The sequence below is a fragment of the Mobula birostris genome, chromosome 24, assembly GCF_030028105.1.
Source record: "Mobula birostris isolate sMobBir1 chromosome 24, sMobBir1.hap1, whole genome shotgun sequence".
Taxonomy (NCBI): domain Eukaryota; kingdom Metazoa; phylum Chordata; class Chondrichthyes; order Myliobatiformes; family Myliobatidae; genus Mobula; species Mobula birostris.
The window spans coordinates 34,597-60,475 of NC_092393.1; the positions used below are offsets into that span (position 1 = coordinate 34,597).

At 49.4% G+C, this 25,879-nt stretch overlaps 1 protein-coding gene across 1 annotated transcript in view; it reads right to left on the reverse strand.

Annotated features, from left to right (window-relative positions):
* Positions 1 to 423: 423 nt before the first annotated feature.
* LOC140187429 (medium-chain acyl-CoA ligase ACSF2, mitochondrial-like) overlaps positions 424 to 25,879 on the reverse strand; it is a gene marked incomplete at its 3' end in the record, with an annotated part of 207,632 nt that continues 182,176 nt past the window's right edge. The window contains exon 5 of the mRNA XM_072242749.1: positions 424 to 519. Coding sequence (XP_072098850.1) covers positions 424 to 519 — 96 coding nt within the window. The remainder of the gene's footprint in view (positions 520 to 25,879) is intronic.

Below are 25,879 nucleotides of genomic sequence, written 5' to 3' on the forward strand. Positions count from 1 at the left end.
TATCCCTTACAAGATTCAACCATACAGCAGTTCTGCACAGACCAGATATGTCATGCACCTGACAACCCAACAACCCAACTGTCCAGTCACAACGCACTTCCAAAGAACCTCTGAAGTGAGTGCTCTTAGGATCACAGCAATGCCTCTTTAGAAGGTGGCAATGGTACTAAAATGTCCATCAATCACAAACCCACCAATGAGAATTTATCTACAGAATCCACGAAGAGCAGAGTCCTGGGCGGACCATGCAATGGAAGTTTTTCACAAGAATGCCTAGCAGAAAAATTACATTTGATGGCATTTTGGATGGGTCTGTAAGTGGTGTGGGTGCAAAAGGTTAAATACCATTACTGATCGCAGAGTGACAATTTTGTCAATAAGACAACAATGGGAAAGTTGACTTTTACAAAATATATGACTCACCCGCCAGCTGTAGCCCATTCTGTATCCAGCAAATCGGGCATTATTGACTACATTATGGTGGGAGAGCGTGGCTCCTTTGGGGTATCCAGTGGTGCCCTATATAGATCACAAACACATGTGAAAACAATCCTTCATGTGGAATTGTAATCAATTAGTCCAAAAAGTAGTCTTTTCCTTCATGTGGCTGCCTGATTAGAATATGCACCATATTATCTGGCGTGGTGAATATCCGTTCACTTTAAATAGTGGACTGAAAAGTTACCGTCCCAGAGAGACATGAATGACAAATTAAATTCTCTGGCAAACTCTGCTTTGTTACCATAGCTCACACATAACATCAATTAAAAAATCAAGTTATAATCAATGTATATGCCAAATCATTAGCAGTGAGTTTTCCAACATCTTGTGTTTAACAGTGCACAGTTCCACTTGGCCTGGTTCCCTGAATCTCACCAACTCTTTACAGTCACTCAGTCTAGGACTGGCCAGGGAGTGAGAGGTCACTCTGTCTAGGACTGGCCAGGGAGTGAGGGGTCACTCAGTCTAGGACTGGCCAGGGGGTGAGGAGTCACTCTGTCTAGGACTGGCCAGCAGGTGAGGGGTCACTCTGTCTAGGACTGGCCAGGGGGTGATGGGTCACTCTGTGTAAGAGCAGCCAGGGGGTGAAGGGTCACTCTGTGTGAGAGCAGGAAGTAGATGAGACCATGGTCAGTGCAAGAACAGTCAGTGGATAAAATTTCGCTGATGACCACATTGGTCAGTGCATGGGGTGTTAATGAGTTTGAGCAGCCAGTGGGTGAGCTGTTATTGAGACTGAACATACAGTGGGTGAGTTGTTACTGAGACTGAGCATCCAGTGAGTGAGGTGTTACTGAGACTGAACATCCAGTGAGTGAGGTGTTATTGAGACTGAACAGCCAGTGGGTGAGGTGTTACTGAGACAGAACATCCAGTGAGTGAGCTGTTGCTGAGGCTGAACAGCCAGTGGGTGAGTTGTTACTGGGGCTGAACAGCCAGTGGGTGAGGAGTAACTGAGACTGAACAGCCAGTGAGTGAGGTGTTACTGAGGCTGAACAGCCAGAGGGTGAGGTGTCACTGAGACTGAACAGCCAGTGAGTGAGCTGTTACTGAGGCTGAACAGCCAGTGGGTGAGGTGTCACTGAGGCTGAACAGCCGGTGGGTGAGGTTTTAGTGAGACTGAGAACTTCCAGTGGGCGAGGTGTTACTGAGACTGAACATACCGTGAGTGGGGTGTTATTGAGACTGAACAGTTAGTGAGTGAGGTGTTATTGAGACTCAACAGCCAGTGAGTGAGGTGTTATTGAGACTGAACAGCTAGTGAGTGAGGTGTTATTGAGACTGAACAGCCAGTGAGTGAGGTGTTACTGAGACTGAACAGCCAGTGGGTGTGGTGTTACTGAGGCAGAACAGCCAGTGGGTGAGGTGTTACTAAGACTGAGAACATCCAGTGGGTGAGGTGTTACTGTGACTGAGAACGTCCAATAGGTGAGGTGTTAGTGGGGCTGGGTATATCCAGTGGATGAGGTGTTATTGAGACTCATCAGCTGGTGGGTGAGGGGTTATTGAGATTGAGAACATCCAGTGGGTGAGGTGTTGCTGAGACTAAGAGTAGCCGGGGGTAAGGTGTTACTGGGGCTGGGAACATCCAGTGCATGAGGTATTACTGAAGCTGAGCAGCCAATGAGTGAGGTGTTAATGAGACTAAGAGCAGCCAGTGGATGAAGTGTTACTGAGAGTGAACAACCAGTGAGTGAGATGATACTGAGATTAAACAGCCAGTGGGTGAGGTGTTGCTGAGGCTGAACAGCCAGTGGGTGAGGTGTTACAGAGACTGAGAACATCCAGTGGGTGAGGTGTTACTGAGGCTGCACAGCCAGTGAGTGAGGTGTTACTGAGGCTGAAGAGCCAATTGGTGAGGTGTTACTGTGATTGAACAGCCAGTGGGTGAGGTTTTACTGAGACTGAGAACATCCGGTGGGTGAGATGTTACTGAGATTGAACAGCTAGTGGGTGAGGGGTTACTGAGACTGAACAGCCAGTGGGTGAGGTATTATTGAGACTGAACAGCCAGTGTGTGAGGTGTTAATGAGGCTGAACAGCCAGTGGGTAAGGTGTTACTGAGACTGAGAATGTACAATGGGTGAGGTGTTTGTGGGGCTGGGTATATCCAGTGGATGAGGTGTTATTGAGACATCAGTTGGTGGGTTAGGGATTACTGTGATTCAGAACATCCGGTGGGTGAGGTGCTACTGAGAGTAAGAGCAGCCAGTGGGTGAGGTGTTACTGGGGCTGGGAACATCCAGTGCATGAGGTATTACTGAAGCTCAGCAGCCAATGAGTGAGGTGTTAACGAGACTAAGAGGAGCCGGTGGAAGAAGGGTTACCTAGACTGAACAACCAGTGAGTGAGATGTTACTGAGATTGAACAGCCAGTGGGTGAGGGGTTACTGAGACTGAACAGCCAGTGGGTGAGGTGTTATTGAGACTGAACAGCTAGTGGGTGAGGTGTTATTTAGACTGAACAGCCAGTGAGTGATGTGTTATTGCGGCCGAACAGCCAGTGGGTGAGGTTTTTACTGAGTCTGAGAACATCCAGTGGGTGAGGGGTTACTGAGATTGAACATCCAGTCAGTGAGGGGTTACTGAGACGGAACAGCCTGTGGCTGAGGTAATATTCAGACTGAATAGCCAGTGAGTGAGGTGTTACAGAGGCTGAACAGCCAGTGGATGAGGAGTTACTGAAATTGAACCGCCAGTGGCTGAGGAGTTACTCAAATTGAACAGCCAGGGGTGAGGTGTTACTGAGGCTGAACAGCCAGGGGTGAGGTGTTACTGAGGCTGAACAGCCAGGGGTGAGGTGTTACTGAGACTGAACAGCCAGAGGGTGAGATGTTACTGACAAGGAACAGGCAGTGAGTGAGGTGTTACTGAGATTGGACAGCCAGTGTGTGAGGTGTTACTGAGGCTGAACAGCCAGTGGGTGAGGTGTTAATGAGGCTGAACAGCCAGTGAGTGAGGTGTTATTGAGATTGAACAACCAGTGAGTGAGATGTTACTGAGGCTGAACAGCCAGTGGGTGAGTGGTTACTGAGACTGAGAACGTCTAGTGGGTGAGGTATTACTGAAACTGAACAGCCAGGGGGTCAGGTGTTACTGTGATTGAACATCCAGTGGGTGAGGTGTTACTGAGACTGAACATACAGTGATTGGGGTGTTATTGAGACTGAACAGCTAGTGAGTGAGGTGTTATCGAGACTGAACGGCCAGTGGTTGAGGTGTTACTGAGGCTGAACAGCCAGTGGGTGAGGTGTTACTGAGGCTGAACAGCCAGTGAGTGAGGTGTTACTGAGGCTGAAGAGCCAATTGGTGAGGTGTTACTGTGATTGAACAGCCAGTGGGTGAGGTTTTACTGAGACTGAGAACATCCGGTGGGTGAGATGTTACTGAGATTGAACAGCTAGTGGGTGAGGGGTTACTGAGACTGAACAGCCAGTGGGTGAGGTATTATTGAGACTGAACAGCCAGTGTGTGAGGTGTTAATGAGGCTGAACAGCCAGTGGGTAAGGTGTTACTGAGACTGAGAATGTACAATGGGTGAGGTGTTTGTGGGGCTGGGTATATCCAGTGGATGAGGTGTTATTGAGACATCAGTTGGTGGGTTAGGGATTACTGTGATTCAGAACATCCGGTGGGTGAGGTGCTACTGAGAGTAAGAGCAGCCAGTGGGTGAGGTGTTACTGGGGCTGGGAACATCCAGTGCATGAGGTATTACTGAAGCTCAGCAGCCAATGAGTGAGGTGTTAACGAGACTAAGAGGAGCCGGTGGAAGAAGGGTTACCTAGACTGAACAACCAGTGAGTGAGATGTTACTGAGATTGAACAGCCAGTGGTTGAGGTGTTACTGAGGCTGAACAGCCAGTGGGTGAGGTGTTATTGAGACTGAACAACCAGTGAGTGAGATTATACTGAGATTTAACAGCCAGTGGGTGAGGGGTTACTGAGGCTGAACAGCCAGTAAGTGAGGTGTTACTGAGATTGAACAGCCAGTGAGTGAGATGTTACTGAGGCTGAACAGCCAGTGGGTGAGGGGTTACTGAGGCTGAACAGCCAGTAAGTGAGGTGTTACTGAGACTGAACAGCCAATGGGTCAGGTGTTACTGTGATTGAACATCCAGTAGGTGAGGTGTTACTGAGACTGAACATACAGTGATTGGGGTGTTACTGAGACTGAACAGCTAGTGAGTGAGGTGTTATCGAGACTGAACGGCCAGTGGTTGAGGTGTTACTGAGGCTGAACAGCCAGTGGGTGAGGTGTTATTGAGACTGAACAGCCAGTGAGTGAGGTGTTACTGAGACTGAACAGCCAGTGAGTGAGGTGTTACTGAGACTGAACAGCCAGTGGATGAAGTGTTACTGAGAGTGAACAACCAGTGAGTGAGATTACACTGAGATTGAACAGCCAGTGAGTGAGGTGTTACTGAGGCTGAACAGTCAGTGGCTAAGGTGTTATTGAGACTGAACAGCCAGTGGGTGAGGTGTTGCTGAGGCTGAACAGGCAGTAGGTGAGGTGTTACAGAGACTGAGAACATCCAGTGGGTGAGGTGTTACTGAGGCTGAACAGCCAGTGAATGAGATGTTACTGAGACTGAACAGCCAGTGAGTGAGGTGCTACTGAGATTGAACAGCCAGTGAGTGAGCTGTTACTGAGATTGAACAACCAGTGGGAGAGGGTTTACTGAGATTGAACAGCCAGTGGGTGAGGTGTTACAGAGACTGAGAACATCCAGTGGGTGAGGTGTCACTGAGACTGAACAGCCAGTGGGTGAGAGGTTACTGAGGTTGAACAGCTGGTGGGTAAGGTGTTATTGAGATTGAACAGCCGCTGGGTGAGGTGTTACTGAAACTGAGAACGTCCAGTGGGTGAGGTGTTACTGAGGCTGAACAGCAAATTGGTGAGGTGCTACTGTGATTGAACAGCCAGTGGGTGAGATGTTACTCAGACTGAACAGCCAGTGGGTGAGGTGTTGCTGAGGCTGAACAGCCAGTGGGTGAGGTGTTACTGAGGCTGAACAGCCAGTGGATGAGGTGTTACAGAGACTGGGAACATCCAGTGGGTGAGGTGTTACTGAGGCTGAACAGCCAGTGGGTAAGTGGTTACTGAGATTGAACAGCCAGTGGGTGAGGGTTTACTGAGATTGGACAGCCAGTGAGTGAGATGTTACTGAGATTGAACAGCCAGTGGGTGAGATGTTACTGAGAAGGAACAGGCTGTGAGTGAGGTGTTACTGAGACTGAACAGCCAGTGACTGAGGTGTTACTGAGATTGAACAGCTAGTGTGTGAGGTGTTACTGAGACTGAACAGCCATTGCGTGAGGTGATACTGAGGTTGGACAGCCACTGAGTGAGATGTTACTGAGATTGAACAGCCAGTGGGTGAGATGTTACTGAGATTGAACAGCCAGTGTGTGAGGTGTTACTGAGACTGAACAGCCATTGCGTGAGGTGATACTGAGGTTGGACAGCCAGTGAGTGAGATGTTACTGAGATTGAACAGCCAGTGGGTGAGATGTTACTGAGAAGGAACAGGCTGTGAGTGAGGTGTTACTGAGATTGAACAACCAGTGAGTGAGATGTTACTGAGGCTGAACAGCCAGTGGGTGAGTGGTTACTGAGACTGAGAATGTCCAGTGGGTGAGGTATTACTGAGACTGAACAGCCAGTGGGTCAGGTGTTACTATGATTGAACATCCAGTGGGTGAGGTGTTACTGAGGCTGAACACCCAGTGGGTAAGTGGTTACTGAGGCTGAACAGCCAGTGGGTGAGGGGTTACTGAGACTGAACAGCCAGTGACTGAGCTGTTGCTGAGATTGAACAGCCAGTGGGTGAGGGTTTACTGAGATTGGACAGCCAGTGAGTGAGATGTTACTGAGGCTGAACAGCCAGTGAGTGAGGTGTTACTGAGATTGAATAGCCAGTGAGTGAGGTGTTATTGAGATTGAACAGCCAGAGGGTGAGATGTTACTGACAAGGAACAGGCAGTGAGTGAGGTGTTACTGAGATTGGACAGCCAGTGTGTGAGGTGTTACTGAGGCTGAACAGCCAGTGGGTGAGGTGTTACTGAGGCTGAACAGCCAGTGGGTGAGTGGTTACTGAGACTGAGAACGTCTAGTGGGTGAGGTATTACTGAAACTGAACAGCCAGGGGGTCAGGTGTTACTGTGATTGAACATCCAGTGGGTGAGGGGTTACTGAGATTGAACATCCAGTCAGTGAGGGGTTACTGAGACGGAACAGCCTGTAGCTGAGGTAATATTCAGACTGAATAGCCAGTGAGTGGGGTGTTACAGAGGCTGAACAGCCAGTGGATGAGGAGTTACTCAAATTGAACAGCCAGTGGGTGAGGAGTTACTGAGACTGAACAGCCAGAGGGTGAGATGTTACTGACAAGGAACAGGCAGTGAGTGAGGTGTTACTGAGATTGGACAGCCAGTGTGTGAGGTGTTACTGAGGCTGAACAGCCAGTGGGTGAGGTGTTAATGAGGCTGAACAGCCAGTGAGTGAGGTGTTATTGAGATTGAACAACCAGTGAGTGAGATGTTACTGAGGCTGAACAGCCAGTGGGTGAGTGGTTACTGAGACTGAGAACGTCTAGTGGGTGAGGTATTACTGAAACTGAACAGCCAGGGGGTCAGGTGTTACTGTGATTGAACATCCAGTGGGTGAGGTGTTACTGAGACTGAACATACAGTGATTGGGGTGTTATTGAGACTGAACAGCTAGTGAGTGAGGTGTTATCGAGACTGAACGGCCAGTGGTTGAGGTGTTACTGAGGCTGAACAGCCAGTGGGTGAGGTGTTACTGAGGCTGAACAGCCAGTGAGTGAGGTGTTACTGAGGCTGAAGAGCCAATTGGTGAGGTGTTACTGTGATTGAACAGCCAGTGGGTGAGGTTTTACTGAGACTGAGAACATCCGGTGGGTGAGATGTTACTGAGATTGAACAGCTAGTGGGTGAGGGGTTACTGAGACTGAACAGCCAGTGGGTGAGGTATTATTGAGACTGAACAGCCAGTGTATGAGGTGTTAATGAGGCTGAACAGCCAGTGGGTAAGGTGTTACTGAGACTGAGAATGTACAATGGGTGAGGTGTTTGTGGGGCTGGGTATATCCAGTGGATGAGGTGTTATTGAGACATCAGTTGGTGGGTTAGGGATTACTGTGATTCAGAACATCCGGTGGGTGAGGTGCTACTGAGAGTAAGAGCAGCCAGTGGGTGAGGTGTTACTGGGGCTGGGAACATCCAGTGCATGAGGTATTACTGAAGCTCAGCAGCCAATGAGTGAGGTGTTAACGAGACTAAGAGGAGCCGGTGGAAGAAGGGTTACCTAGACTGAACAACCAGTGAGTGAGATGTTACTGAGATTGAACAGCCAGTGGTTGAGGTGTTACTGAGGCTGAACAGCCAGTGGGTGAGGTGTTATTGAGACTGAACAGCCAGTGAGTGAGGTGTTACTGAGACTGAACAGCCAGTGAGTGAGGTGTTACTGAGACTGAACAGCCAGTGGATGAAGTGTTACTGAGAGTGAACAACCAGTGAGTGAGATTATACTGAGATTTAACAGCCAGTGGGTGAGGGGTTACTGAGGCTGAACAGCCAGTAAGTGAGGTGTTACTGAGATTGAACAGCCAGTGAGTGAGATGTTACTGAGGCTGAACAGCCAGTGGGTGAGGGGTTACTGAGGCTGAACAGCCAGTAAGTGAGGTGTTACTGAGACTGAACAGCCAATGGGTCAGGTGTTACTGTGATTGAACATCCAGTGGGTGAGGTGTTACTGAGACTGAACATACAGTGATTGGGGTGTTACTGAGACTGAACAGCTAGTGAGTGAGGTGTTATCGAGACTGAACGGCCAGTGGTTGAGGTGTTACTGAGGCTGAACAGCCAGTGGGTGAGGTGTTATTGAGACTGAACAGCCAGTGAGTGAGGTGTTACTGAGACTGAACAGCCAGTGAGTGAGGTGTTACTGAGACTGAACAGCCAGTGGATGAAGTGTTACTGAGAGTGAACAACCAGTGAGTGAGATTACACTGAGATTGAACAGCCAGTGAGTGAGGTGTTACTGAGGCTGAACAGTCAGTGGCTAAGGTGTTATTGAGACTGAACAGCCAGTGGGTGAGGTGTTGCTGAGGCTGAACAGGCAGTAGGTGAGGTGTTACAGAGACTGAGAACATCCAGTGGGTGAGGTGTTACTGAGGCTGAACAGCCAGTGAATGAGATGTTACTGAGACTGAACAGCCAGTGAGTGAGGTGCTACTGAGATTGAACAGCCAGTGAGTGAGCTGTTACTGAGATTGAACAACCAGTGGGAGAGGGTTTACTGAGATTGAACAGCCAGTGGGTGAGGTGTTACAGAGACTGAGAACATCCAGTGGGTGAGGTGTCACTGAGACTGAACAGCCAGTGGGTGAGAGGTTACTGAGGTTGAACAGCTGGTGGGTAAGGTGTTATTGAGATTGAACAGCCGCTGGGTGAGGTGTTACTGAAACTGAGAACGTCCAGTGGGTGAGGTGTTACTGAGGCTGAACAGCAAATTGGTGAGGTGCTACTGTGATTGAACAGCCAGTGGGTGAGATGTTACTCAGACTGAACAGCCAGTGGGTGAGGTGTTGCTGAGGCTGAACAGCCAGTGGGTGAGGTGTTACTGAGGCTGAACAGCCAGTGGATGAGGTGTTACAGAGACTGGGAACATCCAGTGGGTGAGGTGTTACTGAGGCTGAACAGCCAGTGGGTAAGTGGTTACTGAGATTGAACAGCCAGTGGGTGAGGGTTTACTGAGATTGGACAGCCAGTGAGTGAGATGTTACTGAGATTGAACAGCCAGTGGGTGAGATGTTACTGAGAAGGAACAGGCTGTGAGTGAGGTGTTACTGAGACTGAACAGCCAGTGACTGAGGTGTTACTGAGATTGAACAGCCAGTGTGTGAGGTGTTACTGAGACTGAACAGCCATTGCGTGAGGTGATACTGAGGTTGGACAGCCACTGAGTGAGATGTTACTGAGATTGAACAGCCAGTGGGTGAGATGTTACTGAGATTGAACAGCCAGTGTGTGAGGTGTTACTGAGACTGAACAGCCATTGCGTGAGGTGATACTGAGGTTGGACAGCCAGTGAGTGAGATGTTACTGAGATTGAACAGCCAGTGGGTGAGATGTTACTGAGAAGGAACAGGCTGTGAGTGAGGTGTTACTGAGATTGAACAACCAGTGAGTGAGATGTTACTGAGGCTGAACAGCCAGTGGGTGAGTGGTTACTGAGACTGAGAATGTCCAGTGGGTGAGGTATTACTGAGACTGAACAGCCAGTGGGTCAGGTGTTACTATGATTGAACATCCAGTGGGTGAGGTGTTACTGAGGCTGAACACCCAGTGGGTAAGTGGTTACTGAGGCTGAACAGCCAGTGGGTGAGGGGTTACTGAGACTGAACAGCCAGTGACTGAGCTGTTGCTGAGATTGAACAGCCAGTGGGTGAGGGTTTACTGAGATTGGACAGCCAGTGAGTGAGATGTTACTGAGGCTGAACAGCCAGTGAGTGAGGTGTTACTGAGATTGAATAGCCAGTGAGTGAGGTGTTATTGAGATTGAACAGCCAGAGGGTGAGATGTTACTGACAAGGAACAGGCAGTGAGTGAGGTGTTACTGAGATTGGACAGCCAGTGTGTGAGGTGTTACTGAGGCTGAACAGCCATGGGTGAGGTGTTAATGAGGCTGAACAGCCAGTGAGTGAGGTGTTATTGAGATTGAACAACCAGTGAGTGAGATGTTACTGAGGCTGAACAGCCAGTGGGTGAGTGGTTACTGAGACTGAGAACGTCTAGTGGGTGAGGTATTACTGAAACTGAACAGCCAGGGGGTCAGGTGTTACTGTGATTGAACATCCAGTGGGTGAGGTGTTACTGAGACTGAACATACAGTGATTGGGGTGTTATTGAGACTGAACAGCTAGTGAGTGAGGTGTTATCGAGACTGAACGGCCAGTGGTTGAGGTGTTACTGAGGCTGAACAGCCAGTGGGTGAGGTGTTACTGAGGCTGAACAGCCAGTGAGTGAGGTGTTACTGAGGCTGAAGAGCCAATTGGTGAGGTGTTACTGTGATTGAACAGCCAGTGGGTGAGGTTTTACTGAGACTGAGAACATCCGGTGGGTGAGATGTTACTGAGATTGAACAGCTAGTGGGTGAGGGGTTACTGAGACTGAACAGCCAGTGGGTGAGGTATTATTGAGACTGAACAGCCAGTGTGTGAGGTGTTAATGAGGCTGAACAGCCAGTGGGTAAGGTGTTACTGAGACTGAGAATGTACAATGGGTGAGGTGTTTGTGGGGCTGGGTATATCCAGTGGATGAGGTGTTATAGAGACATCAGTTGGTGGGTTAGGGATTACTGTGATTCAGAACATCCGGTGGGTGAGGTGCTACTGAGAGTAAGAGCAGCCAGTGGGTGAGGTGTTACTGGGGCTGGGAACATCCAGTGCATGAGGTATTACTGAAGCTCAGCAGCCAATGAGTGAGGTGTTAACGAGACTAAGAGGAGCCGGTGGAAGAAGGGTTACCTAGACTGAACAACCAGTGAGTGAGATGTTACTGAGATTGAACAGCCAGTGGTTGAGGTGTTACTGAGGCTGAACAGCCAGTGGGTGAGGTGTTATTGAGACTGAACAGCCAGTGAGTGAGGTGTTACTGAGACTGAACAGCCAATGGGTCAGGTGTTACTGTGATTGAACATCCAGTGGGTGAGGTGTTACTGAGACTGAACATACAGTGATTGGGGTGTTACTGAGACTAAACAGCCAGTGAGTGAGGTGTTACTGAGACTGAACAGCCAGTGGATGAAGTGTTACTGAGAGTGAACAACCAGTGAGTGAGATTATACTGAGATTTAACAGCCAGTGGGTGAGGGGTTACTGAGGCTGAACAGCCAGTAAGTGAGGTGTTACTGAGATTGAACAGCCAGTGAGTGAGATGTTACTGAGGCTGAACAGCCAGTGGGTGAGGGGTTACTGAGGCTGAACAGCCAGTAAGTGAGGTGTTACTGAGACTGAACAGCCAATGGGTCAGGTGTTACTGTGATTGAACATCCAGTGGGTGAGGTGTTACTGAGACTGAACATACAGTGATTGGGGTGTTACTGAGACTAAACAGCTAGTGAGTGAGGTGTTATCGAGACTGAACGGCCAGTGGTTGAGGTGTTACTGAGGCTGAACAGCCAGTGGGTGAGGTGTTATTGAGACTGAACAGCCAGTGAGTGAGGTGTTACTGAGACTGAACAGCCAGTGAGTGAGGTGTTACTGAGACTGAACAGCCAGTGGATGAAGTGTTACTGAGAGTGAACAACCAGTGAGTGAGATTACACTGAGATTGAACAGCCAGTGAGTGAGGTGTTACTGAGGCTGAACAGTCAGTGGCTAAGGTGTTATTGAGACTGAACAGCCAGTGGGTGAGGTGTTGCTGAGGCTGAACAGGCAGTAGGTGAGGTGTTACAGAGACTGAGAACATCCAGTGGGTGAGGTGTTACTGAGACTGAACAGCCAGTGAGTGAGGTGCTACTGAGATTGAACAGCCAGTGAGTGAGCTGTTACTGAGATTGAACAACCAGTGGGAGAGGGTTTACTGAGATTGAACAGCCAGTGGGTGAGGTGTTACAGAGACTGAGAACATCCAGTGGGTGAGGTGTCACTGAGACTGAACAGCCAGTGGGTGAGAGGTTACTGAGGTTGAACAGCTGGTGGGTAAGGTGTTATTGAGATTGAACAGCCGCTGGGTGAGGTGTTACTGAAACTGAGAACGTCCAGTGGGTGAGGTGTTACTGAGGCTGAACAGCAAATTGGTGAGGTGCTACTGTGATTGAACAGCCAGTGGGTGAGATGTTACTCAGACTGAACAGCCAGTGGGTGAGGTGTTGCTGAGGCTGAACAGCCAGTGGGTGAGGTGTTACTGAGGCTGAACAGCCAGTGGATGAGGTGTTACAGAGACTGGGAACATCCAGTGGGTGAGGTGTTACTGAGGCTGAACAGCCAGTGGGTAAGTGGTTACTGAGATTGAACAGCCAGTGGGTGAGGGTTTACTGAGATTGGACAGCCAGTGAGTGAGATGTTACTGAGATTGAACAGCCAGTGGGTGAGATGTTACTGAGAAGGAACAGGCTGTGAGTGAGGTGTTACTGAGACTGAACAGCCAGTGACTGAGGTGTTACTGAGATTGAACAGCCAGTGTGTGAGGTGTTACTGAGACTGAACAGCCATTGCGTGAGGTGATACTGAGGTTGGACAGCCACTGAGTGAGATGTTACTGAGATTGAACAGCCAGTGGGTGAGATGTTACTGAGATTGAACAGCCAGTGTGTGAGGTGTTACTGAGACTGAACAGCCATTGCGTGAGGTGATACTGAGGTTGGACAGCCAGTGAGTGAGATGTTACTGAGATTGAACAGCCAGTGGGTGAGATGTTACTGAGAAGGAACAGGCTGTGAGTGAGGTGTTACTGAGATTGAACAACCAGTGAGTGAGATGTTACTGAGGCTGAACAGCCAGTGGGTGAGTGGTTACTGAGACTGAGAATGTCCAGTGGGTGAGGTATTACTGAGACTGAACAGCCTGTGGGTCAGGTGTTACTATGATTGAACATCCAGTGGGTGAGGTGTTACTGAGGCTGAACACCCAGTGGGTAAGTGGTTACTGAGGCTGAACAGCCAGTGGGTGAGGGGTTACTGAGACTGAACATACAGTGATTGGGGTGTTATTGAGACTGAACAGCTAGTGAGTGAGGTGTTATCGAGACTGAACGGCCAGTGGTTGAGGTGTTACTGAGGCTGAACAGCCAGTGGGTGAGGTGTTACTGAGGCTGAACAGCCAGTGAGTGAGGTGTTACTGAGGCTGAAGAGCCAATTGGTGAGGTGTTACTGTGATTGAACAGCCAGTGGGTGAGGTTTTACTGAGACTGAGAACATCCGGTGGGTGAGATGTTACTGAGATTGAACAGCTAGTGGGTGAGGGGTTACTGAGACTGAACAGCCAGTGGGTGAGGTATTATTGAGACTGAACAGCCAGTGTGTGAGGTGTTAATGAGGCTGAACAGCCAGTGGGTAAGGTGTTACTGAGACTGAGAATGTACAATGGGTGAGGTGTTTGTGGGGCTGGGTATATCCAGTGGATGAGGTGTTATTGAGACATCAGTTGGTGGGTTAGGGATTACTGTGATTCAGAACATCCGGTGGGTGAGGTGCTACTGAGAGTAAGAGCAGCCAGTGGGTGAGGTGTTACTGGGGCTGGGAACATCCAGTGCATGAGGTATTACTGAAGCTCAGCAGCCAATGAGTGAGGTGTTAACGAGACTAAGAGGAGCCGGTGGAAGAAGGGTTACCTAGACTGAACAACCAGTGAGTGAGATGTTACTGAGATTGAACAGCCAGTGGTTGAGGTGTTACTGAGGCTGAACAGCCAGTGGGTGAGGTGTTATTGAGACTGAACAGCCAGTGAGTGAGGTGTTACTGAGACTGAACAGCCAGTGAGTGAGGTGTTACTGAGACTGAACAGCCAGTGGATGAAGTGTTACTGAGAGTGAACAACCAGTGAGTGAGATTATACTGAGATTTAACAGCCAGTGGGTGAGGGGTTACTGAGGCTGAACAGCCAGTAAGTGAGGTGTTACTGAGATTGAACAGCCAGTGAGTGAGATGTTACTGAGGCTGAACAGCCAGTGGGTGAGGGGTTACTGAGGCTGAACAGCCAGTAAGTGAGGTGTTACTGAGACTGAACAGCCAATGGGTCAGGTGTTACTGTGATTGAACATCCAGTGGGTGAGGTGTTACTGAGACTGAACATACAGTGATTGGGGTGTTACTGAGACTGAACAGCTAGTGAGTGAGGTGTTATCGAGACTGAACGGCCAGTGGTTGAGGTGTTACTGAGGCTGAACAGCCAGTGGGTGAGGTGTTATTGAGACTGAACAGCCAGTGAGTGAGGTGTTACTGAGACTGAACAGCCAGTGAGTGAGGTGTTACTGAGACTGAACAGCCAGTGGATGAAGTGTTACTGAGAGTGAACAACCAGTGAGTGAGATTACACTGAGATTGAACAGCCAGTGAGTGAGGTGTTACTGAGGCTGAACAGTCAGTGGCTAAGGTGTTATTGAGACTGAACAGCCAGTGGGTGAGGTGTTGCTGAGGCTGAACAGGCAGTAGGTGAGGTGTTACAGAGACTGAGAACATCCAGTGGGTGAGGTGTTACTGAGGCTGAACAGCCAGTGAATGAGATGTTACTGAGACTGAACAGCCAGTGAGTGAGGTGCTACTGAGATTGAACAGCCAGTGAGTGAGCTGTTACTGAGATTGAACAACCAGTGGGAGAGGGTTTACTGAGATTGAACAGCCAGTGGGTGAGGTGTTACAGAGACTGAGAACATCCAGTGGGTGAGGTGTCACTGAGACTGAACAGCCAGTGGGTGAGAGGTTACTGAGGTTGAACAGCTGGTGGGTAAGGTGTTATTGAGATTGAACAGCCGCTGGGTGAGGTGTTACTGAAACTGAGAACGTCCAGTGGGTGAGGTGTTACTGAGGCTGAACAGCAAATTGGTGAGGTGCTACTGTGATTGAACAGCCAGTGGGTGAGATGTTACTCAGACTGAACAGCCAGTGGGTGAGGTGTTGCTGAGGCTGAACAGCCAGTGGGTGAGGTGTTACTGAGGCTGAACAGCCAGTGGATGAGGTGTTACAGAGACTGGGAACATCCAGTGGGTGAGGTGTTACTGAGGCTGAACAGCCAGTGGGTAAGTGGTTACTGAGATTGAACAGCCAGTGGGTGAGGGTTTACTGAGATTGGACAGCCAGTGAGTGAGATGTTACTGAGATTGAACAGCCAGTGGGTGAGATGTTACTGAGAAGGAACAGGCTGTGAGTGAGGTGTTACTGAGACTGAACAGCCAGTGACTGAGGTGTTACTGAGATTGAACAGCCAGTGTGTGAGGTGTTACTGAGACTGAACAGCCATTGCGTGAGGTGATACTGAGGTTGGACAGCCACTGAGTGAGATGTTACTGAGATTGAACAGCCAGTGGGTGAGATGTTACTGAGATTGAACAGCCAGTGTGTGAGGTGTTACTGAGACTGAACAGCCATTGCGTGAGGTGATACTGAGGTTGGACAGCCAGTGAGTGAGATGTTACTGAGATTGAACAGCCAGTGGGTGAGATGTTACTGAGAAGGAACAGGCTGTGAGTGAGGTGTTACTGAGATTGAACAACCAGTGAGTGAGATGTTACTGAGGCTGAACAGCCAGTGGGTGAGTGGTTACTGAGACTGAGAATGTCCAGTGGGTGAGGTATTACTGAGACTGAACAGCCAGTGGGTCAGGTGTTACTATGATTGAACATCCAGTGGGTGAGGTGTTACTGAGGCTGAACACCCAGTGGGTAAGTGGTTACTGAGGCTGAACAGCCAGTGGGTGAGGGGTTACTGAGACTGAACAGCCAGTGACTGAGCTGTTGCTGAGATTGAACAGCCAGTGGGTGAGGGTTTACTGAGATTGGACAGCCAGTGAGTGAGATGTTACTGAGGCTGAACAGCCAGTGAGTGAGGTGTTACTGAGATTGAATAGCCAGTGAGTGAGGTGTTATTGAGATTGAACAGCCAGAGGGTGAGATGTTACTGACAAGGAACAGGCAGTGAGTGAGGTGTTACTGAGATTGGACAGCCAGTGTGTGAGGTGTTACTGAGGCTGAACAGCCAGTGGGTGAGGTGTTACTGAGGCTGAACAGCCAGTGGGTGAGTGGTTACTGAGACTGAGAACGTCTAGTGGGTGAGGTATTACTGAAACTGAACAGCCAGGGGGTCAGGTGTTACTGTGATTGAACATCCAGTGGGTGAGGGGTTACTGAGATTGAACATCCAGTCAGTGAGGGGTTACTGAGACGGAACAGCCTGTAGCTGAGGTAATATTCAGACTGAATAGCCAGTGAGTGGGGTGTTACAGAGGCTGAACAGCCAGTGGATGAGGAGTTACTCAAATTGAACAGCCAGTGGGTGAGGAGTTACTGAGACTGAACAGCCAGAGGGTGAGATGTTACTGACAAGGAACAGGCAGTGAGTGAGGTGTTACTGAGATTGGACAGCCAGTGTGTGAGGTGTTACTGAGGCTGAACAGCCAGTGGGTGAGGTGTTAATGAGGCTGAACAGCCAGTGAGTGAGGTGTTATTGAGATTGAACAACCAGTGAGTGAGATGTTACTGAGGCTGAACAGCCAGTGGGTGAGTGGTTACTGAGACTGAGAACGTCTAGTGGGTGAGGTATTACTGAAACTGAACAGCCAGGGGGTCAGGTGTTACTGTGATTGAACATCCAGTGGGTGAGGTGTTACTGAGACTGAACATACAGTGATTGGGGTGTTATTGAGACTGAACAGCTAGTGAGTGAGGTGTTATCGAGACTGAACGGCCAGTGGTTGAGGTGTTACTGAGGCTGAACAGCCAGTGGGTGAGGTGTTACTGAGGCTGAACAGCCAGTGAGTGAGGTGTTACTGAGGCTGAAGAGCCAATTGGTGAGGTGTTACTGTGATTGAACAGCCAGTGGGTGAGGTTTTACTGAGACTGAGAACATCCGGTGGGTGAGATGTTACTGAGATTGAACAGCTAGTGGGTGAGGGGTTACTGAGACTGAACAGCCAGTGGGTGAGGTATTATTGAGACTGAACAGCCAGTGTATGAGGTGTTAATGAGGCTGAACAGCCAGTGGGTAAGGTGTTACTGAGACTGAGAATGTACAATGGGTGAGGTGTTTGTGGGGCTGGGTATATCCAGTGGATGAGGTGTTATTGAGACATCAGTTGGTGGGTTAGGGATTACTGTGATTCAGAACATCCGGTGGGTGAGGTGCTACTGAGAGTAAGAGCAGCCAGTGGGTGAGGTGTTACTGGGGCTGGGAACATCCAGTGCATGAGGTATTACTGAAGCTCAGCAGCCAATGAGTGAGGTGTTAACGAGACTAAGAGGAGCCGGTGGAAGAAGGGTTACCTAGACTGAACAACCAGTGAGTGAGATGTTACTGAGATTGAACAGCCAGTGGTTGAGGTGTTACTGAGGCTGAACAGCCAGTGGGTGAGGTGTTATTGAGACTGAACAGCCAGTGAGTGAGGTGTTACTGAGACTGAACAGCCAGTGAGTGAGGTGTTACTGAGACTGAACAGCCAGTGGATGAAGTGTTACTGAGAGTGAACAACCAGTGAGTGAGATTATACTGAGATTTAACAGCCAGTGGGTGAGGGGTTACTGAGGCTGAACAGCCAGTAAGTGAGGTGTTACTGAGATTGAACAGCCAGTGAGTGAGATGTTACTGAGGCTGAACAGCCAGTGGGTGAGGGGTTACTGAGGCTGAACAGCCAGTAAGTGAGGTGTTACTGAGACTGAACAGCCAATGGGTCAGGTGTTACTGTGATTGAACATCCAGTGGGTGAGGTGTTACTGAGACTGAACATACAGTGATTGGGGTGTTACTGAGACTGAACAGCTAGTGAGTGAGGTGTTATCGAGACTGAACGGCCAGTGGTTGAGGTGTTACTGAGGCTGAACAGCCAGTGGGTGAGGTGTTATTGAGACTGAACAGCCAGTGAGTGAGGTGTTACTGAGACTGAACAGCCAGTGAGTGAGGTGTTACTGAGACTGAACAGCCAGTGGATGAAGTGTTACTGAGAGTGAACAACCAGTGAGTGAGATTACACTGAGATTGAACAGCCAGTGAGTGAGGTGTTACTGAGGCTGAACAGTCAGTGGCTAAGGTGTTATTGAGACTGAACAGCCAGTGGGTGAGGTGTTGCTGAGGCTGAACAGGCAGTAGGTGAGGTGTTACAGAGACTGAGAACATCCAGTGGGTGAGGTGTTACTGAGGCTGAACAGCCAGTGAATGAGATGTTACTGAGACTGAACAGCCAGTGAGTGAGGTGCTACTGAGATTGAACAGCCAGTGAGTGAGCTGTTACTGAGATTGAACAACCAGTGGGAGAGGGTTTACTGAGATTGAACAGCCAGTGGGTGAGGTGTTACAGAGACTGAGAACATCCAGTGGGTGAGGTGTCACTGAGACTGAACAGCCAGTGGGTGAGAGGTTACTGAGGTTGAACAGCTGGTGGGTAAGGTGTTATTGAGATTGAACAGCCGCTGGGTGAGGTGTTACTGAAACTGAGAACGTCCAGTGGGTGAGGTGTTACTGAGGCTGAACAGCAAATTGGTGAGGTGCTACTGTGATTGAACAGCCAGTGGGTGAGATGTTACTCAGACTGAACAGCCAGTGGGTGAGGTGTTGCTGAGGCTGAACAGCCAGTGGGTGAGGTGTTACTGAGGCTGAACAGCCAGTGGATGAGGTGTTACAGAGACTGGGAACATCCAGTGGGTGAGGTGTTACTGAGGCTGAACAGCCAGTGGGTAAGTGGTTACTGAGATTGAACAGCCAGTGGGTGAGGGTTTACTGAGATTGGACAGCCAGTGAGTGAGATGTTACTGAGATTGAACAGCCAGTGGGTGAGATGTTACTGAGAAGGAACAGGCTGTGAGTGAGGTGTTACTGAGACTGAACAGCCAGTGACTGAGGTGTTACTGAGATTGAACAGCCAGTGTGTGAGGTGTTACTGAGACTGAACAGCCATTGCGTGAGGTGATACTGAGGTTGGACAGCCACTGAGTGAGATGTTACTGAGATTGAACAGCCAGTGGGTGAGATGTTACTGAGATTGAACAGCCAGTGTGTGAGGTGTTACTGAGACTGAACAGCCATTGCGTGAGGTGATACTGAGGTTGGACAGCCAGTGAGTGAGATGTTACTGAGATTGAACAGCCAGTGGGTGAGATGTTACTGAGAAGGAACAGGCTGTGAGTGAGGTGTTACTGAGATTGAACAACCAGTGAGTGAGATGTTACTGAGGCTGAACAGCCAGTGGGTGAGTGGTTACTGAGACTGAGAATGTCCAGTGGGTGAGGTATTACTGAGACTGAACAGCCAGTGGGTCAGGTGTTACTATGATTGAACATCCAGTGGGTGAGGTGTTACTGAGGCTGAACACCCAGTGGGTAAGTGGTTACTGAGGCTGAACAGCCAGTGGGTGAGGGGTTACTGAGACTGAACAGCCAGTGACTGAGCTGTTGCTGAGATTGAACAGCCAGTGGGTGAGGGTTTACTGAGATTGGACAGCCAGTGAGTGAGATGTTACTGAGGCTGAACAGCCAGTGAGTGAGGTGTTACTGAGATTGAATAGCCAGTGAGTGAGGTGTTATTGAGATTGAACAGCCAGAGGGTGAGATGTTACTGACAAGGAACAGGCAGTGAGTGAGGTGTTACTGAGATTGGACAGCCAGTGTGTGAGGTGTTACTGAGGCTGAACAGCCATGGGTGAGGTGTTAATGAGGCTGAACAGCCAGTGAGTGAGGTGTTATTGAGATTGAACAACCAGTGAGTGAGATGTTACTGAGGCTGAACAGCCAGTGGGTGAGTGGTTACTGAGACTGAGAACGTCTAGTGGGTGAGGTATTACTGAAACTGAACAGCCAGGGGGTCAGGTGTTACTGTGATTGAACATCCAGTGGGTGAGGTGTTACTGAGACTGAACATACAGTGATTGGGGTGTTATTGAGACTGAACAGCTAGTGAGTGAGGTGTTATCGAGACTGAACGGCCAGTGGTTGAGGTGTTACTGAGGCTGAACAGCCAGTGGGTGAGGTGTTACTGAGGCTGAACAGCCAGTGAGTGAGGTGTTACTGAGGCTGAAGAGCCAATTGGTGAGGTGTTACTGTGATTGAACAGCCAGTGGGTGAGGTTTTACTGAGACTGAGAACATCCGGTGGGTGAGATGTTACTGAGATTGAACAGCTAGTGGGTGAGGGGTTACTGAGACTGAACAGCCAGTGGGTGAGGTATTATTGAGACTGAACAGCCAGTGTGTGAGGTGTTAATGAGGCTGAACAGCCAGTGGGTAAGGTGTTACTGAGACTGAGAATGTACAATGGGTGAGGTGTTTGTGGGGCTGGGTATATCCAGTGGATGAGGTGTTATAGAGACATCAGTTGGTGGGTTAGGGATTACTGTGATTCAGAACATCCGGTGGGTGAGGTGCTACTGAGAGTAAGAGCAGCCAGTGGGTGAGGTGTTACTGGGGCTGGGAACATCCAGTGCATGAGGTATTACTGAAGCTCAGCAGCCAATGAGTGAGGTGTTAACGAGACTAAGAGGAGCCGGTGGAAGAAGGGTTACCTAGACTGAACAACCAGTGAGTGAGATGTTACTGAGATTGAACAGCCAGTGGTTGAGGTGTTACTGAGGCTGAACAGCCAGTGGGTGAGGTGTTATTGAGACTGAACAGCCAGTGAGTGAGGTGTTACTGAGACTGAACAGCCAGTGAGTGAGGTGTTACTGAGACTGAACAGCCAGTGGATGAAGTGTTACTGAGAGTGAACAACCAGTGAGTGAGATTATACTGAGATTTAACAGCCAGTGGGTGAGGGGTTACTGAGGCTGAACAGCCAGTAAGTGAGGTGTTACTGAGATTGAACAGCCAGTGAGTGAGATGTTACTGAGGCTGAACAGCCAGTGGGTGAGGGGTTACTGAGGCTGAACAGCCAGTAAGTGAGGTGTTACTGAGACTGAACAGCCAATGGGTCAGGTGTTACTGTGATTGAACATCCAGTGGGTGAGGTGTTACTGAGACTGAACATACAGTGATTGGGGTGTTACTGAGACTAAACAGCTAGTGAGTGAGGTGTTATCGAGACTGAACGGCCAGTGGTTGAGGTGTTACTGAGGCTGAACAGCCAGTGGGTGAGGTGTTATTGAGACTGAACAGCCAGTGAGTGAGGTGTTACTGAGACTGAACAGCCAGTGAGTGAGGTGTTACTGAGACTGAACAGCCAGTGGATGAAGTGTTACTGAGAGTGAACAACCAGTGAGTGAGATTACACTGAGATTGAACAGCCAGTGAGTGAGGTGTTACTGAGGCTGAACAGTCAGTGGCTAAGGTGTTATTGAGACTGAACAGCCAGTGGGTGAGGTGTTGCTGAGGCTGAACAGGCAGTAGGTGAGGTGTTACAGAGACTGAGAACATCCAGTGGGTGAGGTGTTACTGAGACTGAACAGCCAGTGAGTGAGGTGCTACTGAGATTGAACAGCCAGTGAGTGAGCTGTTACTGAGATTGAACAACCAGTGGGAGAGGGTTTACTGAGATTGAACAGCCAGTGGGTGAGGTGTTACAGAGACTGAGAACATCCAGTGGGTGAGGTGTCACTGAGACTGAACAGCCAGTGGGTGAGAGGTTACTGAGGTTGAACAGCTGGTGGGTAAGGTGTTATTGAGATTGAACAGCCGCTGGGTGAGGTGTTACTGAAACTGAGAACGTCCAGTGGGTGAGGTGTTACTGAGGCTGAACAGCAAATTGGTGAGGTGCTACTGTGATTGAACAGCCAGTGGGTGAGATGTTACTCAGACTGAACAGCCAGTGGGTGAGGTGTTGCTGAGGCTGAACAGCCAGTGGGTGAGGTGTTACTGAGGCTGAACAGCCAGTGGATGAGGTGTTACAGAGACTGGGAACATCCAGTGGGTGAGGTGTTACTGAGGCTGAACAGCCAGTGGGTAAGTGGTTACTGAGATTGAACAGCCAGTGGGTGAGGGTTTACTGAGATTGGACAGCCAGTGAGTGAGATGTTACTGAGATTGAACAGCCAGTGGGTGAGATGTTACTGAGAAGGAACAGGCTGTGAGTGAGGTGTTACTGAGACTGAACAGCCAGTGACTGAGGTGTTACTGAGATTGAACAGCCAGTGTGTGAGGTGTTACTGAGACTGAACAGCCATTGCGTGAGGTGATACTGAGGTTGGACAGCCACTGAGTGAGATGTTACTGAGATTGAACAGCCAGTGGGTGAGATGTTACTGAGATTGAACAGCCAGTGTGTGAGGTGTTACTGAGACTGAACAGCCATTGCGTGAGGTGATACTGAGGTTGGACAGCCAGTGAGTGAGATGTTACTGAGATTGAACAGCCAGTGGGTGAGATGTTACTGAGAAGGAACAGGCTGTGAGTGAGGTGTTACTGAGATTGAACAACCAGTGAGTGAGATGTTACTGAGGCTGAACAGCCAGTGGGTGAGTGGTTACTGAGACTGAGAATGTCCAGTGGGTGAGGTATTACTGAGACTGAACAGCCTGTGGGTCAGGTGTTACTATGATTGAACATCCAGTGGGTGAGGTGTTACTGAGGCTGAACACCCAGTGGGTAAGTGGTTACTGAGGCTGAACAGCCAGTGGGTGAGGGGTTACTGAGACTGAACATACAGTGATTGGGGTGTTATTGAGACTGAACAGCTAGTGAGTGAGGTGTTATCGAGACTGAACGGCCAGTGGTTGAGGTGTTACTGAGGCTGAACAGCCAGTGGGTGAGGTGTTACTGAGGCTGAACAGCCAGTGAGTGAGGTGTTACTGAGGCTGAAGAGCCAATTGGTGAGGTGTTACTGTGATTGAACAGCCAGTGGGTGAGGTTTTACTGAGACTGAGAACATCCGGTGGGTGAGATGTTACTGAGATTGAACAGCTAGTGGGTGAGGGGTTACTGAGACTGAACAGCCAGTGGGTGAGGTATTATTGAGACTGAACAGCCAGTGTGTGAGGTGTTAATGAGGCTGAACAGCCAGTGGGTAAGGTGTTACTGAGACTGAGAATGTACAATGGGTGAGGTGTTTGTGGGGCTGGGTATATCCAGTGGATGAGGTGTTATTGAGACATCAGTTGGTGGGTTAGGGATTACTGTGATTCAGAACATCCGGTGGGTGAGGTGCTACTGAGAGTAAGAGCAGCCAGTGGGTGAGGTGTTACTGGGGCTGGGAACATCCAGTGCATGAGGTATTACTGAAGCTCAGCAGCCAATGAGTGAGGTGTTAACGAGACTAAGAGGAGCCGGTGGAAGAAGGGTTACCTAGACTGAACAACCAGTGAGTGAGATGTTACTGAGATTGAACAGCCAGTGGTTGAGGTGTTACTGAGGCTGAACAGCCAGTGGGTGAGGTGTTATTGAGACTGAACAGCCAGTGAGTGAGGTGTTACTGAGACTGAACAGCCAGTGAGTGAGGTGTTACTGAGACTGAACAGCCAGTGGATGAAGTGTTACTGAGAGTGAACAACCAGTGAGTGAGATTATACTGAGATTTAACAGCCAGTGGGTGAGGGGTTACTGAGGCTGAACAGCCAGTAAGTGAGGTGTTACTGAGATTGAACAGCCAGTGAGTGAGATGTTACTGAGGCTGAACAGCCAGTGGGTGAGGGGTTACTGAGGCTGAACAGCCAGTAAGTGAGGTGTTACTGAGACTGAACAGCCAATGGGTCAGGTGTTACTGTGATTGAACATCCAGTGGGTGAGGTGTTACTGAGACTGAACATACAGTGATTGGGGTGTTACTGAGACTGAACAGCTAGTGAGTGAGGTGTTATCGAGACTGAACGGCCAGTGGTTGAGGTGTTACTGAGGCTGAACAGCCAGTGGGTGAGGTGTTATTGAGACTGAACAGCCAGTGAGTGAGGTGTTACTGAGACTGAACAGCCAGTGAGTGAGGTGTTACTGAGACTGAACAGCCAGTGGATGAAGTGTTACTGAGAGTGAACAACCAGTGAGTGAGATTACACTGAGATTGAACAGCCAGTGAGTGAGGTGTTACTGAGGCTGAACAGTCAGTGGCTAAGGTGTTATTGAGACTGAACAGCCAGTGGGTGAGGTGTTGCTGAGGCTGAACAGGCAGTAGGTGAGGTGTTACAGAGACTGAGAACATCCAGTGGGTGAGGTGTTACTGAGGCTGAACAGCCAGTGAATGAGATGTTACTGAGACTGAACAGCCAGTGAGTGAGGTGCTACTGAGATTGAACAGCCAGTGAGTGAGCTGTTACTGAGATTGAACAACCAGTGGGAGAGGGTTTACTGAGATTGAACAGCCAGTGGGTGAGGTGTTACAGAGACTGAGAACATCCAGTGGGTGAGGTGTCACTGAGACTGAACAGCCAGTGGGTGAGAGGTTACTGAGGTTGAACAGCTGGTGGGTAAGGTGTTATTGAGATTGAACAGCCGCTGGGTGAGGTGTTACTGAAACTGAGAACGTCCAGTGGGTGAGGTGTTACTGAGGCTGAACAGCAAATTGGTGAGGTGCTACTGTGATTGAACAGCCAGTGGGTGAGATGTTACTCAGACTGAACAGCCAGTGGGTGAGGTGTTGCTGAGGCTGAACAGCCAGTGGGTGAGGTGTTACTGAGGCTGAACAGCCAGTGGATGAGGTGTTACAGAGACTGGGAACATCCAGTGGGTGAGGTGTTACTGAGGCTGAACAGCCAGTGGGTAAGTGGTTACTGAGATTGAACAGCCAGTGGGTGAGGGTTTACTGAGATTGGACAGCCAGTGAGTGAGATGTTACTGAGATTGAACAGCCAGTGGGTGAGATGTTACTGAGAAGGAACAGGCTGTGAGTGAGGTGTTACTGAGACTGAACAGCCAGTGACTGAGGTGTTACTGAGATTGAACAGCCAGTGTGTGAGGTGTTACTGAGACTGAACAGCCATTGCGTGAGGTGATACTGAGGTTGGACAGCCACTGAGTGAGATGTTACTGAGATTGAACAGCCAGTGGGTGAGATGTTACTGAGATTGAACAGCCAGTGTGTGAGGTGTTACTGAGACTGAACAGCCATTGCGTGAGGTGATACTGAGGTTGGACAGCCAGTGAGTGAGATGTTACTGAGATTGAACAGCCAGTGGGTGAGATGTTACTGAGAAGGAACAGGCTGTGAGTGAGGTGTTACTGAGATTGAACAACCAGTGAGTGAGATGTTACTGAGGCTGAACAGCCAGTGGGTGAGTGGTTACTGAGACTGAGAATGTCCAGTGGGTGAGGTATTACTGAGACTGAACAGCCAGTGGGTCAGGTGTTACTATGATTGAACATCCAGTGGGTGAGGTGTTACTGAGGCTGAACACCCAGTGGGTAAGTGGTTACTGAGGCTGAACAGCCAGTGGGTGAGGGGTTACTGAGACTGAACAGCCAGTGACTGAGCTGTTGCTGAGATTGAACAGCCAGTGGGTGAGGGTTTACTGAGATTGGACAGCCAGTGAGTGAGATGTTACTGAGGCTGAACAGCCAGTGAGTGAGGTGTTACTGAGATTGAATAGCCAGTGAGTGAGGTGTTATTGAGATTGAACAGCCAGAGGGTGAGATGTTACTGACAAGGAACAGGCAGTGAGTGAGGTGTTACTGAGATTGGACAGCCAGTGTGTGAGGTGTTACTGAGGCTGAACAGCCATGGGTGAGGTGTTAATGAGGCTGAACAGCCAGTGAGTGAGGTGTTATTGAGATTGAACAACCAGTGAGTGAGATGTTACTGAGGC